We start from the raw sequence: 14,364 nt of genomic DNA on the forward strand, positions 1-14,364 counted from the left end.
ATGCTTTTTTAGTTTGAAAATGAAGCATAGAGAGGCCAATTCTAGGTTTGTATTTCAGTTTTTATTTAAGACTAGTGAATGACCTTGTAATAAGTACGTGGATAATGTCATGTGTCTAAATTTGAAAAAGCCACATGTCTGAATGGTGGGGGTTGTAGCTTGAAAGCCTTCCTCTAATTTGGGGACATGTGGCACAACCAACTGTTGTGAAAGTGGTGTAATGCTCCCCCTTGTAAAGAATAGACTGGAGTATGGATCCGCACTCAAACTTTTATTTTATTTTTATATCTTTTGAATGGTTACACAATAGGGTAATCCATCCCCCAATTCATAGTCCTAACACCCTAATCAAAGTGTAAATTGGATTTGATCCCAAATCTCGTCACCACCAGCAAGAGACTTTATCAACTAAATGGTTGACACATTGCGAATTAGACTCCACTTTAAGAAGTGAGATCTACTCCTCACAAATGAGCGCCTCACAGGCACATCCACGGTGCACTGATAATATCTCCCGTGAGAGACAAGATCTCCTCCTCCTCACATAGTGTGCCTCACATGCACATTCTACCATGCATTAGGATTTGGAAACATTTTCCATACTTAATTATTCATGGGAGTGCACGGTGGATGTGCATGTGAGGAACAGATGCTGTTCCCTCCCGTGAATAATAACTAGTAGGATGTGCGTGTGAGGCGCATGTGAGGAGCAGACTCTCTGAGAGAATACCCGTAAAAGCCTAAGTCTTCCTCAATGTTCCTACTTCTACAATGTAATGGTTCCGTGTTCTTCACGTGGTATAGACCGCTAGTGCGTACGATCGCGTAGGAGTTGATCACAGTCACATCACATCACATGTAACCATCTCCATCTGTGATTAGAAAAGGCGTACAAACTGAAACGCTCGCTCGCGAGTTCCCTCGCGTTCGTAGTTCAATGAACCCCAGAAGTCAGATCTACTACCAGCGTAGTATTCATTAGAGTAGTACTGCTAACCTGACCGATCAATCTACGTTTAGGTGGTTTCTCCATGTTATCCATCATCTTTTCGAAACCCTAACATGCACGGTCCTTTGCCACTCCTGCTGTTTACAGAGAAAAGAACCGGAAATTGAACCCAGTTCAATCGGGAGTTTCACTGACATCTGAGCTTCATTCTGGGTCAGATACAATTTTCGAGAATATAATTTCATCACCATCGTCATGAAAGAAGGGAAATCAAAATTCAATCACCAACAGCAACAACAGCAGAATGGCCATATTTCTCCCTTCAAGTTCGGGAAATTGTTGGATCCTGAGGCTTCTTGGGACAAGGTACTGATTTTATGTTAGTTTTAATTGTTTTTTAATTAGCTTTTTATTATTAATTTTGCTTTATGCTGCTTTGACTTCGCTCTTCAGCCACGAATTTATGTTTTCTGCAAATGAACCAGTGATTTAACTACTGTGTAGAAGTTGGTATTCTAATTTAATGTTGGTAACAACGCTCTCTCTCTCTCTCTCTCTCGCTCGGGTAAATTAGTAAAGTTAAGAGAAACCCTTTCTTTTCCTATTAACCTTTCCCTTCGACGTTGCGGCTTGAGTTTGCTTCATTTACTTTGAGGAAGAATGTTGTTTTCTCTTCTACCAATTTTCCTTTGGCGAGGAGTTTAGCCCGTGCCTCGTAATGTTCCCATGGAAAGGTAACTACGGAACGGAAAAGCTACTATTTTTTGCTCCCGGGAAACCAGGAGCGTTCCCGTAGGATGTTACCAAATGGCGCCTTATTTTCTCGATTTCTGAAATTGAAATAGAAGAAATTTCCTTTTTATTTTCACACGTCTTTGCACAGTAGAAAGGTTCGCTCTTTTCAACAATGCCTATTAATCGTTTTTTCCCCTTTATTTTCTTTGTTTTGTTTTTACATTAAAGTTTTCAGAGGTCTTATGAGTGCTTTTAAGTTGAGATTGGACCTCCAGCATCAAAATTCCAAAGGGAATCTGTTTTGATTGGGTTTCTTTTTGATGTAGGATCAATTGGGAGATGCCTTGCATTGGATTCGACAGGTAGTTGCTCTTGTGTGTGGATTGCTTTGGGGTGCTGTTCCTTTTGTAGGGGCCATTTGGATTGTCATGTAAGTTTAAATTAACAGTCCAGCGTTAGGATCTTCTTTATGGAAAAAAGAAAGTCGATATGTTGTTTATGATATTTCTATTTTTTTTTTTGTTTTATGCTATGCTCATTAGGAACCAAATTTTTTTTATCAACATTAGGAACCAAATTCAGAGGTTGGATGCCATATTTGAATGACATGCACTTTATGCAGACGTGGTCCATTTTCAAATGCTAGTATAAAATATTAAGTTCTTGGATGAGGTTTGGCCCCAGCATGGAATTTTGGTTTAGAGGAGCTAGTTGCTCATGTATATTTAATTATTTATTGAATCCCAGAACTTCTGTTGTTATCCAGAGAAATTCTATTGGATTATGAGTGGATGTAAATAAATTCTAACTTTTCTTTGGAAGGCATTCTGTTGCAAGTCAGATTTTGAGTATCAAAACTTTTTCTTTAATTGGCATTTTTTTGATAAGTAACAAGTAAAATTCATTAATTAAGGAACTGAAAAACATCCCGGGATACATCAGACAGGCCCCAAAGGAATAAGAGGCCAAGCACAAAGCTGAAGGCTGAAGCTAAACTAAAAAAAAAAAAGACTAACAAGATACAAATTATAGCCTAGCCCTTGGACATTCTCACTCTAGATGACCCTTTAACACTCCCGTTCTAACCAATGTGCCAGCCATTAAATTGGCACTTCTAGGTATCCAGTTGAATGAAGTGTTCAAGGGATCCCCCGGGGAGAGTGCCTGTCTTACCAAAGGCCTCATCCTGCATGGAATTTCTTCTCTATTCTTCAGCCAAGAGATAACTATTTGGCAATCTCATTCAATGTCCACTTCTTTCCATCCCTTTAACCTTAGCAATTTTAACCCTTGAATGACTGCCAACAATTCTGCCCTGAGAGAGATTCCATGTCCAATTGGACCTGAGAAACTAAGAAGAATATTACAAGTTTCATATCTCACTACACCCCCAATTCCTGATTCCCTGGATTTCCCTCCCAGACAGCAGCAATTAAAGTTAAATTTAAGCCTTCCAGCTGCTGGTTTGTAAAGTTTATCTTGTTGGTATCGCTTCAAACTGATTATTTACAATGGTGTTAATGAATTGAGATGAATCAGATTCTCATTCAACTCTGAAGTAAATTTTTGGAAGGGAAAATCTGTGATGCAGGAAAGACATGGTATCGGAAGAGTTTTGACCAATCAAAACCCACCCTTGAATTCTGATAAATAACACATGATTGACTACCACGTTTTTGATACTAATTGATTGGTCAAAAAAATTTCAGGTATCATAGTCAAACCCTTTCGGAAATGAAGCTTAAAGAAATTCAGTTTTCTCTCTAGAGTTTTTCCCCCTAGAGATCAATGAAAGTCAATTTTGGGTGTTAGGCTAGGGGTAACAATTGGGTGGGTGGATGTTGAGCTTAAATCCACCCATTTAACCCAACCCAACCCACACTCGATGGCCCACCCTCTCTAATTCAACCAGCAAAGGGATAAGGGCTTGGGAATTTCATCAACATGTTTTCAATTTTTGCCCATTCAACCTGCTAAGTGAATTCGTTGGTTATAAGCATGTGGGTTACGTGGGTCAGAAATTGCCAGCCACACCTATGAAGTTCTTATTAACATTTAATTCCTTATTGGGTGGATTTGATGAATATAAGTTCTGATCAATTTTCTACCAAAAAAAGTTCTAATCAATTTGAAAAGAATTCTTGGTATGAGTAAAGGCAGGATTCTTTATGGCATTACTAGGACACCTAAAAACTAACAGTCTAGCCATATGAACAATTTACATTTGGCATTATAGCTTTAACGATGCTAGAAGCTGAAGTCAGCTGAAAAAACAGAAAAAAAAATTCTACATGTAATACTAAACATGATATCAGAAAAAAGGGTGCGTCCAATTAAGGACAGCACTTTGATTTTCAAAGTTTTTCTTTTTTTTTCCCTTTCTTCTACCATATTTTTTGGTAACTTATTTAATGTACTTTTTATTTATTGGCATATTTCCATACCATGAATTTTGGAGGTTGATGTTCTAGACACCTATAAGCACCTAAGTAGTTGGAACCACAGATCATTTAGCAAGGTGACAGTGGCTGTGTTTTTGGAGAGATTGTGATCTGATCTTGAGATTTCCATAGTTATGTGATCCAAGAGTTCATCAGTTCCCTCTAGTTCAAATTCTGCTTTATTTAATAATATTCCATTTGTCGAAGAATCAGGTTGACAGGTTGGTTAGGGGGTAAGCTTTTATAATCTAGTTTAGGTTACTCTATTTCTAGGTTATGTTTGATATATGATATTTTAGCTAAACTCATAGTATGAGTAAACATTGTCTTCCATCATTTTTCCATTTCAACCAAGACCTTTTGGTAGAACTTTGTAATTATAAGCAATTTACCAACCATCAACTTTGGATCTTATTATTATAATTCTGCATTGGACCTAAGAAAAGGTTTTTGGCTATGTGGGAAGGCAGAAGCCAGGGAAGGAGCAATGTCTATAAGGAACCATGGGTAACTATGACTTGCCCCATATACAAGATCTTTGATATCGATTGACGCCATTCACCTATGCCTTATTCTTTTTTGTTACAGATCTATGGATTGATTAAACAAACCTTTTTCAGTTTCCCTTGAAATCATTGGCAAGGAAGTGCTTATGGAATAATGTAATTCTGATAGAGATGTTTAATTTAGCTGTTAGAGGTTTCTCGGTTTTCTATTTTTTGTTATTCCTCTTTTGTTTTTTATTTTTTTGATAGGAAACAGTAACTTTCATTAAAAGAGATTAAAAGAATACATCTGTCACCACCCAAAGGATGGATAAAAATACCAGTAGCATAAACAGTCTACAAGCAAGCCCAGAACAAAGCCTCCCTATTTACTCCTTGCTTAGCTAGAGCATCAGCCATTCCATTTGCTGACCTTCTTACCCAATTAAACTGTACCCTTAACTCTCTTGCTAAGTACAATATTTCCCTTAGCTGTTGCCTGAAAGGCCAAGCCCCTAAACTTCTTGCTTGCATCCAACCGATTACGAGCTTGGAGTCACCTTCCACTTCTAACTGTTGCATACCCCACTGCTTAGCCAGTCTCAGCCCTTGTAGCAGGGCCTTTATTTCTGCCCTTAGTGAGTCTTCCACTCCAATTGGACCCTAGAAGAGGGCCAGCACCTTTCCTTCCTCATCTCTGAAGACTTCCCCAATGCCTGATGGACCTAGATTGCCTAGAGAACTACCATCAAAATTCAGCTTTACTCTAGCCTGCAGAGAAGGGGCCTTTATTCCTCTTGTATTTTTCTCTACCTCTTTAATAAATTGTTATCTAGTATAGTAGTTTGGGGGTGTCCTGCTATACCTAAAATAAGAGCTTTTGGTGGAACTTTCCTTGTAAGTTATAACATAGCTACTGGTTATGCTTATGCCTCAGGAGGCCTAAGGATTGGATATTATTATTCAGTGTAGTTAAAGTGTTACCTAGGTGTCAACTAGATAAACTCCTAGGTGTTTTAGAGGCCTATCACTTAGGCAACCAACTAGACAGGAGGCATAGATACAAACATTTTAGTTGGTTCAAGTAAGAAACTATTCCCCTTTATGTATTGTTATGCCTTTATCTAATCTATGTTAGGCCTATAGGGGTCTATATGGACATCCAGAGCTAAAAAGTCAAGGCTTTTAATCCCTTTTGTCTTTGTCTCATTTATTTCAAAGTTCAAACCAGGGAGAGGTTGTTCACAAATCTTGTTGTTTTTCCCCTTAAAAGCGTGTGTGAGTTGTCATTTACTCAGTCAATGATTTAATTTGCAATTTTAATAGTTTATAGTTCACATTTAATTACAATGCTTATATGTATTGTTATGACTTTATCTAACCTATGTTGGGCCTATATGGATATGCCCAATGCTAAAAATTAGGTCTCTTAATCCCTTTTTGTCTTTATGTCTCATTTATTTCAAAGTTCAAACCACGAAGGTTAATCACAAATCTTGTCATTTTTCCCTTAAAAAGCATGTGTGTTGTCATTTAATTAGTCAATGATTTAATTTGCAAATTTAATAGTTTATAATTCACATTTTATGTATTCGTTTATTTATCAGGCATGACTTGGCCACTTTAACTATCTTGGGTGATCCACTCATGTACCCAAACCTAGGCTTTATTATCTTCATGTGTTTCATATCTTGTCAGGTCTGTATCTTGGTTAGGGTTCCAGGCCTGACTTAACCAAATAATTGGTAGTTTGGTACAGACTGGATACATGCAAATTGCTGGTCTCTTATAAAAAATCACAAAGTATCTATACTTGCTTGCATGCATATAGTAAATGAAAGCTTCCCATTTACTAATATTCATTCATACGCATCCAACTATAAAAAAGTCCCCTTTTGGCATTTGGAAACCTGTGTCTAAATTAAAGAACTGGTACAATCAGCTTTAATCTGCACGGAAAAAATTGCTAATCAGTTATAAGTTATAACCAGGAAAGGTCTAACAAAGTGACAAGTTCTTGATAAGACATTATTAATAAAAAAAACTAATAGTCTAATTAACACTTCTATTTGTTTAAATCAAACAACTAAAAAACATTAAAGTGAGACATCAATTTCTGAGTAAGCCACCTAAATATCCAACAATATTTTACAACTATTATTTATTTTATCTTTGATTATAAAAAATATTTATTTTATGCTTTTATGTTTATTAGTAGTTGTAATTATGATGCTAAAGCACTACTGGCTTGACACTGCATTCTAAGTGGTTGGTTGGGTCTCTTAGCATTGGGAAAAAGGAACTTACTTTCCCTTTTTTGAAGAAAGATGCACTTCCCCATTATAAGAATCAAGATTTGTATACAAATGTGTTTATTGGGGGTGAAAGTCAGGATGGGTTAGGTTGGATTGAGGTCAACCCTAGCCCAACCTGAGTTGTTGAACATCAGATTGGGAAGAAGGAACTAACTTTCCTTTTTTTGAAGAAAGATGCACTTCCCCATTATAAGAATCAAGATTTGTATACAAATGTGTTTATTGGGGGTGAAAGCCAGGATGGGTTAGGTTGGGTTGAGGTCAACCCTAGCCCAACCTGAGTTGTTGGACATCAGATTGGGTTGGACAGTTGGAGTTGGGTTTGTGTTGGCCCAATTTGTTCACTTCTTTTTTTTGTTTTTAAATAAAAAACATGTTCTTATTTCTTAGACTTAGGATTAGCCAATGGTTCAGGTTGACTTGGGTAGGGTTTCCAAGGGCCTAAACCCTAACCCAACCTTAAGTTAAGTTGGGTTGATATTTTTCAATCTTAACCTGGCCTTTAACCCAACCCGGCTTGGAGTTTGAATTGCAAACCATGAACTAAGTAACTGCAGTCCAATCATTTTGCACTAATCCTACTAACCAAGGCCAGTTACGTCAGTATCTGGATAATTCAGTCCATTAAGACTTATACTGGAGAGGTCAATTATAGGGCTAAGATAATATAACTCATGCAATCTCTCTCTCTCTCTTTCTGGGGGTTTGTTTATTGGTTTAGCATCTTCATGACCTTGTAACAGAAACTTGTGTTTTAGCCTTTAGACTGTAAATCTTTTTGTTATGGAGGAATGTATTTGCTAGTGAGGGATAGTTATTGGATTGAAATTAGATCAAGGGCCATATTATGCTTTATAGTTTCATTAGCTTCTTCTATCTTGTTTTGCTTCCCGTGGTGGATTTGGCCCTTGGGATTCCTAAAGAATTTCAGAGCCTTCCTTTATCAGTAATAATTAAGATTTTTGAACCTTTTTCTATTGCTTCTATTAATAAAATACTCTATTGCCAAATAGCTGATGTGTGCAAAGATCTTCTAGTGGGAGTATTTGAAGTAGCTTGTTATAAAAAAGTCAAATATATTCTATTTCAATATCTTATTTGGCTAACCTAACATTCAGTTTCCCTTATTGCTCTAAAAAAGAAAGAATAAGGCATGTACATAATGGAATTCCAGATATCCACCTTATGGTGTATGAAGAGGGGCCTACAACAGGTGACATGATCACTAAAGATGAAAATGAAGGCCATGCTGCTACAGAAAAGGAGTGTGACAACAAATTGCTGTATTCATTAGGTCAATTTTATTGCACAAATAAACCTTTCTTATTCTCATTGGAGTTCAATAACTGAGATGACTTGGTCATGTGGAACAAGGACTAATGACTATACAACTGAGAAATGATTTTGGCATGGATTTTGAGGGATCAAGACAAGAGGGACAACAAAAAGGATACCGGTTTAGCTAATCAGGAAAAAAGTTGACAATTCATATTGTTACAGAAGATATGGCCCTACATAATAGAGGAGCATGATTATAGTTAGCCCCTCATAATTTTGCATATGTCTAATGGTGATGGTGATGATGGCCACTTGATGTTGAAACTTTGTCACCTGACGGAATAAAAGTTCTCCACAGGGTCATTATGATTTATGAGAGAGGGAAGATACTTTCCATGAAATGAGTTGAAGTGCATTTATATAATTATGTACTTCTAATGGGCAGATTACTTGCATTGGAACAGATTCACTACAAGGTCATTATCACATCACCAACCCCCTTTTCAAAATGGAAATCCTGTGATAAAAGAGCTTCCAAAGGGGGAAATACATGGCAACTTGTATGGCATTTATGGCATTGAATGAGTACCACTCAATGAATCAACTGCTGTGACATGGCACCCAAAAATGGTGTTAAATATGCAAGCTTTACAGGAAAGAGTGGCAATCCCATTTAATAGAGGGGTTATTGCTAGGAGTAGCATAACATCTTTTTTATAAGAAAAATAATTGTACAATATAATCACATGGAAAAAGAAAATCAATTATAGAATATGAAACCAAGTCATGTTTCTTTCTGGGAAGAATTACAAAGTACCAGTTTTATTGTAAGGGTTGGACCTTTTTTTTTTTTTCTAAGTAGAGGTGGGATAAATGTTGACTAATGCACCTCCTTGTTTATGCACCATAAGATACTAGAATCGTGGTTTATCTGTCTTGGAATTCCTGATTTTCTCACCACAGTAGAGGTAGTACTAAGCTTTGAACAACTTGTCAATACATGGAGACAAGAATGGAATGTATTATGTATCATGGGTTCCGTTGATGAACAGGGAGGACATTTCAAGCCTGGCCTTTGTATGAAGATGAACTTGATTGGTAAGAAGCACAGTATTGAGAAGAGAACAATCCATTCTTAGAATGGTTAAGAAATACAGGAAAATTATATATTTGCATAGGGAAAAAGGGCTAGAGGTTTTCTTTAAGTTGCATCTCCTTCATATGGCATTAAGTGGTTGGTGATAGTGTTGTTCTCTTGAACGCAGTGATGGATGACTTCCATATGACAAGTGCCTATAGTTCCATTACACTCCAACAGGTCTATTGGAGATGAAAATCGAGTGAATTATTTCTGGCAGGAGCAATTTTTTAAACTTGGCATGTTGAATGCCCTTTCAGGGCAATACATTGTGTTTGATTTCTGCAAACTTAATGAGAATAACCAAGGCATCTCATATTCTATTTTGTTGCTAAGGTGTGAATTTATTACAAGAAAGTTCTTCATAGTCAATTGTATCTGTCCGCATCCTTTGTGGAAAAAAAACTCTAATGTTTTCTTTCTGAGGAGGATAAGAAAATGGTCATCATCTCTTCTTCCATTCTACTTATAAATTTTATGTTTCTGAGTTTTTCTTGCATGCTGTTGCCTGCTATGTCATTTTCAATAGAAGAACTAATTACTCTTCTTCAAAAATTTGATATGTTTATCAACTTTAAGGAGCTGGTCCTTAAAATTTCATCTGAGCCATCCATCCTTCTGCTAAGATTTACGCTATAATAGTAGCATTTTGGTTGACCTCCCATAAAAAGCCTCTCCCTCTCTGCAACAAAAGAAAAAAAGTGCTTACTATATTTGGCTATTTATTCAAGCTTTACAATTTTCTTGGTATGACAACCTGGAAGTTGTTTACCGGGAAAAGAAAACCTGGGAGTAAGTTGCATAAACAAACAGGAAAGCGTTTTTACCTTAAATCTTTTGCTATGCTATGTGGAAAGTCCTCTATGCATGTGTGCATACATTTTATGATATTCAAAAACCTAATCATGCATATGTATATTTCTTTCCAGATTCCTTGTGCTATCCTCTGGAATTATTTATGGGTACTATTCGATAGTATTAAAAATTGATGAAGAAGATTTTGGTGGTCATGGAACTCTGCTTCAAGAGGGGCTTTTTGCTTCTTTAACTTTATTTCTGGTATGTTCTTTAGATTTTCATGTCATTTAGATATTAGAACATGCCTCTGAAGGCATATTGCCACTGTTTTAATGACTGAGATATCCTTCCTCTTTTCCATTTTGCAGCTTGTGTGGATTCTAGTATACAGCTTGGTTCATTTCTGATCAGCTAATTTCTGCCGACTGAACAACTATTCCCTTTCTTATTTTCTCCTCATTTTTGTTCATTATTATTGATCAACAGTTAAATAGTTTGCTCAACTGTATTGGTATCCATTGACCATATCCAAAGAACAGTGGAGATTATTTCTTTCCTTGGCTTCAATACATGGGCTATGCCCACAAAACAATGGAGATTTTGTTCATCCAACTACAATTTTCTTGATTGTGCAATATGTAAGTTGCATAGCATGAGCATGAATCTTTCAACTAATGTATGCAATGGGAATGTACTGGAATATTTGCAGACAGTGAATTCATATGGCTTAAGCCATATGACCCATAGTTGAATTTGTCAAAAGGCATCCCTGCCACAGTGGAGTGGGATCAAACCTGCACATGCAGGCTGTCCTTTGTATGGTCAGTGGGCCTTACATGCATCTTGCTCTATCCCCACCCCCAAATCCCCACTAGTGTACAAAGTATGACCTTAAAAAAATCACATGGCTTAAACAAACCTTCCATAGAGTCCCTCTATCTTGTCAGTGCGCCTTGCCAAATATCTGTAGTTCCATAGAACAATCACACCATATGACCCCATTTTGATGGTGCTCCTTGAACCCAATCATTTGCAGCCCGTTACAGAGCAGCATCCATGTTACGACAACCTGGCATCCTTTTGGTGAATCGGCTATGAAACCTATGAGACTGTCTAGATCCCTCCCATCAGTACCTGTGCTGTGATACCTAGAGGAAACTTAAATCAAGAGCCTCCATCTAACCATACTGACCACATTTATCCATTTCAACCTTTTCGAGTCTTGATCTTTGGTAGTGCTTTTGCAAATCAAACACCCAGTTTCTTGGCACTGCAACTTTTCTTCTTTGCTAGGCAAACTTGGAGATGGAGGTGGGGAGGGTGAAAGTAGGTTCGTTTCCAGGTCAGTGGGAATTATACCCATTGACTGTCAACTAAATCAGCTAGTACCTTCCTCTAGCCACTGCCACATAGACGTATCCCATCCCTTCTAAAGCTTATTATGATCCTAAGCTGAACTCAATCGTGTATGTGGTTGTAAATTCAGGCTGTCAATCGCATGAGATGAGAACGGCATTTGACTACTTGATTGGCAATTTGGCATATAAATGATACATGATCAACAGCTCCATGATCCAAGATAACAAACTCACCAGTAATCTCCACAAGAACATGTACCCTTCTTGAAATGGTGGAATCGGCTCCGATCTCTAACCACTATTTCTCTATCAAAAATCCTTGAAATAATCTTTATAGCGGAGTGACAATCAGCACAGATCCTCAAGTTCTTTACGATGCGTAAGGTAACCCCTTTATCAGTGGCGATCAGTCCAAAAGCAGCAGCCAACTTCTCACTGTGGAAGAATAGGGCCTTTTCTTTTTCCTCCTCTTCCACATCAAAGAATACCTCTGTTGTACTTGCCGCATGACCTGCAATCCTTAACTGCTTGGAAATCTCGTCTATCATCTCATAAATTTCCTTGGATCGAGGGTGGATTTTCTCCTCCGCCCCGAACTCATGAATCTCACCATTGATTTCAATGGAACTACACCCCCGCAATTTACTAATCCCTTTCTCTATCATCAACTGCCTAACCTTGGCAACATCATCCCATCTTCCAGCGTTGGCATAGATATTGGACATTATAGATAAATAACCCCCATCTTCCGGGTCCAGTTCAACCAAGTGTTGGATGGCAAGCTCTGCAAGTGTAATATTGCCATGGATCTTACAGGCACCAAGCAGGGCGCCCCAGACCCCGGCATGTGGCACAATAGGCATATCTTGAATGAATTTATAAGCTTCTTCCAACAATCCTGAACGTCCAAGTAGGTCAACCATGCATCCATAGTGCTCGATCTTGGGGGTGATGCCAAGCTCATGGCGCATGCCATCAAAATGCTTTCGCCCTTCATCTATTAATCCTGAATGAGTGCAGGCACTGAGTACTCCGATCATGGTAATTTCATTAGGCTTTACATCTTCCCTTCTCATTTGAGAAAACAACTCCAAGGCATTTTTACTTTGTCCATTCATGGAAAATCCCATGATCATTGCATTCCAAGCCACGACATCTCGATCTGGCATGCAATCAAAAACATGTTGAGCACTCTCTAGTGCCCCACATTTTGAATACATGTTCACTAAAGCAGTACCGACTACAACCTTCAGATCAACAGCGTTCCTGTCGATGTATGAATGTATCCATCTGCCCACATCCAAGGCTCCGGCCTGGGCACAAGCAGAAAGAATGCTTACTAGAGTCACCTCATTAGGCTTCGAATTTTCCATTTGCATTCGATGAAAGAGTGCCATAGCTTCATTAATCCTCTTATTCTGGACAAGCCCTCCAATGGCCGAATTCCAGGAGACCACATCCCTCTCTGGCATCTTATCAAAAAATTGCAGTACGACTTGAGGTTCACCATGTTTTGCAAAGCCACCCAACAACGTATTGTACATCAATAAATCCTTGATCGGAGCTTGATCAAACAACTTGTTAGCAAGTTCCATGTCCCCAACTTTCACGTAGCCTCCTATAATGGTATTCCATGCTACAAGATCCTTCGCCGGCATCTCATCAAAAAGTTGGCGAGCTTTCTTCAAATCACTGCAGTGGTTCACATACCCTGATAAGAGGGTCGTCCAGGACACTGAATCCTTCACGGGCATCTCATCAAAGACTTGCTGAGCCGTCATCATATCCCAAGAAATTCCATAGAATTCAATCAAACTGGTAGCGATGAAAACATCATCGTGGAGGCAAATCTTGAACAGCTGCGCATGAACGCATCTCCCAGTACGGAAATACTGCAAATTTGCACAGGCCCTGATGACAAAAGGGAAGGTGAAGCAATCGGGTCGAATGCTTCGAATCCTCATCTGATCAAAGAACGCAAGGGCTTGCTCAGGTTGTTGGTTCTGTTGGAATCCTCGGATCATTGTATTCCAAACAAAGGAATTAGGTTCGGACATTTGATTGAAAACCTGGGTTGCATAGCCCATGCTGCCCAAGGTGGCGCAATGAGCCACGAAGTTCCCAACAGCGTAGCTGCTCTGATGCAGCCCGGTCCGAATGAGGTGAACATGGAGAGCCTTTAAATGCTTTGAAGTTGCGGTTGTTTCACGGCTTTTTAACAAAGAAAGTGTGAGCTGCTTCTGCACTCGTTCAATTTCCGCAAGAGGTTTCAGCAACCTTATCTCCATCTCCATTTGAATTCTTCGACGAAGATGCTTCGCAACTGTGCCTACAGGCCCTACATCATAGGCTCATTGGATGTAAATTGATCGGAAAACATTCGGAGCAGTATTGAACGCTGAGACTTGAGAGTCTCCGGACTCGCTTACAGAGTTACAGTCGCTTAGGCATGGAACTCATAGGTCATCAAGGGATACGGTGGATGAGGCTGAGTGGACCTGTTCATGGGCTGGCGGGTTTGCTTCGCAACTGTGCCTACAGACCCTACATCATAGGCTCATTGGATGTAAATTGATCGGAAAACATTCGAAGCAGTATTGAACGCTGAGACTTGAGAGTCTCCGGACTCGCTTACAGAGTTACAGTCGCTTAGGCATGGAACTCATAGGTCATCAAGGGACACGGTGGCTGAGGCTGAGTGGACCTGTTCATGGGCAGCGTAACCCGCCAGCCCAACCCATTCTTTTTCGAACTTCGACAAAATTTAGGCATGTAGGTTCAGGCTCGGGCTTTCCCAAATACGTTTTATGTTTAGACTGGGCTAGGGCTTGGATCGGGACATTTTTTTTATGGAAAGAAAGAGGAGC

At 38.8% G+C, this 14,364-nt stretch overlaps 1 protein-coding gene and 1 pseudogene across 2 annotated transcripts; one reads left to right on the top strand and one right to left on the bottom strand.

The window, feature by feature from the left end:
* The first annotated feature begins 913 nt into the window (after positions 1 to 913).
* Positions 914 to 10,751, top strand: LOC104597172 (uncharacterized). The gene is made up of 4 exons (XM_010258601.2): positions 914 to 1,315; positions 2,011 to 2,114; positions 10,271 to 10,400; positions 10,508 to 10,751. The coding sequence occupies exons 1-4, from the start codon at positions 1,205 to 1,207 to the stop codon at positions 10,544 to 10,546; spliced, it is 384 nt and encodes a 127-aa protein (XP_010256903.1). The 5' UTR covers positions 914 to 1,204; the 3' UTR covers positions 10,547 to 10,751.
* Positions 10,752 to 11,639: 888 nt separating this feature from the next.
* Positions 11,640 to 14,088, bottom strand: LOC104597344 (putative pentatricopeptide repeat-containing protein At5g40405 pseudogene; annotated as a pseudogene). Its single transcript, XR_016083046.1, has one exon. The product of XR_016083046.1 is annotated as a putative pentatricopeptide repeat-containing protein At5g40405 pseudogene (transcript).
* Positions 14,089 to 14,364: the final 276 nt, after the last annotated feature.

Source organism: Nelumbo nucifera, chromosome 2 (genome assembly GCF_055504915.1).
Source record: "Nelumbo nucifera cultivar China Antique chromosome 2, China Antique-T2T, whole genome shotgun sequence".
NCBI classification, from domain to species: Eukaryota; Viridiplantae; Streptophyta; class Magnoliopsida; order Proteales; family Nelumbonaceae; genus Nelumbo; species Nelumbo nucifera.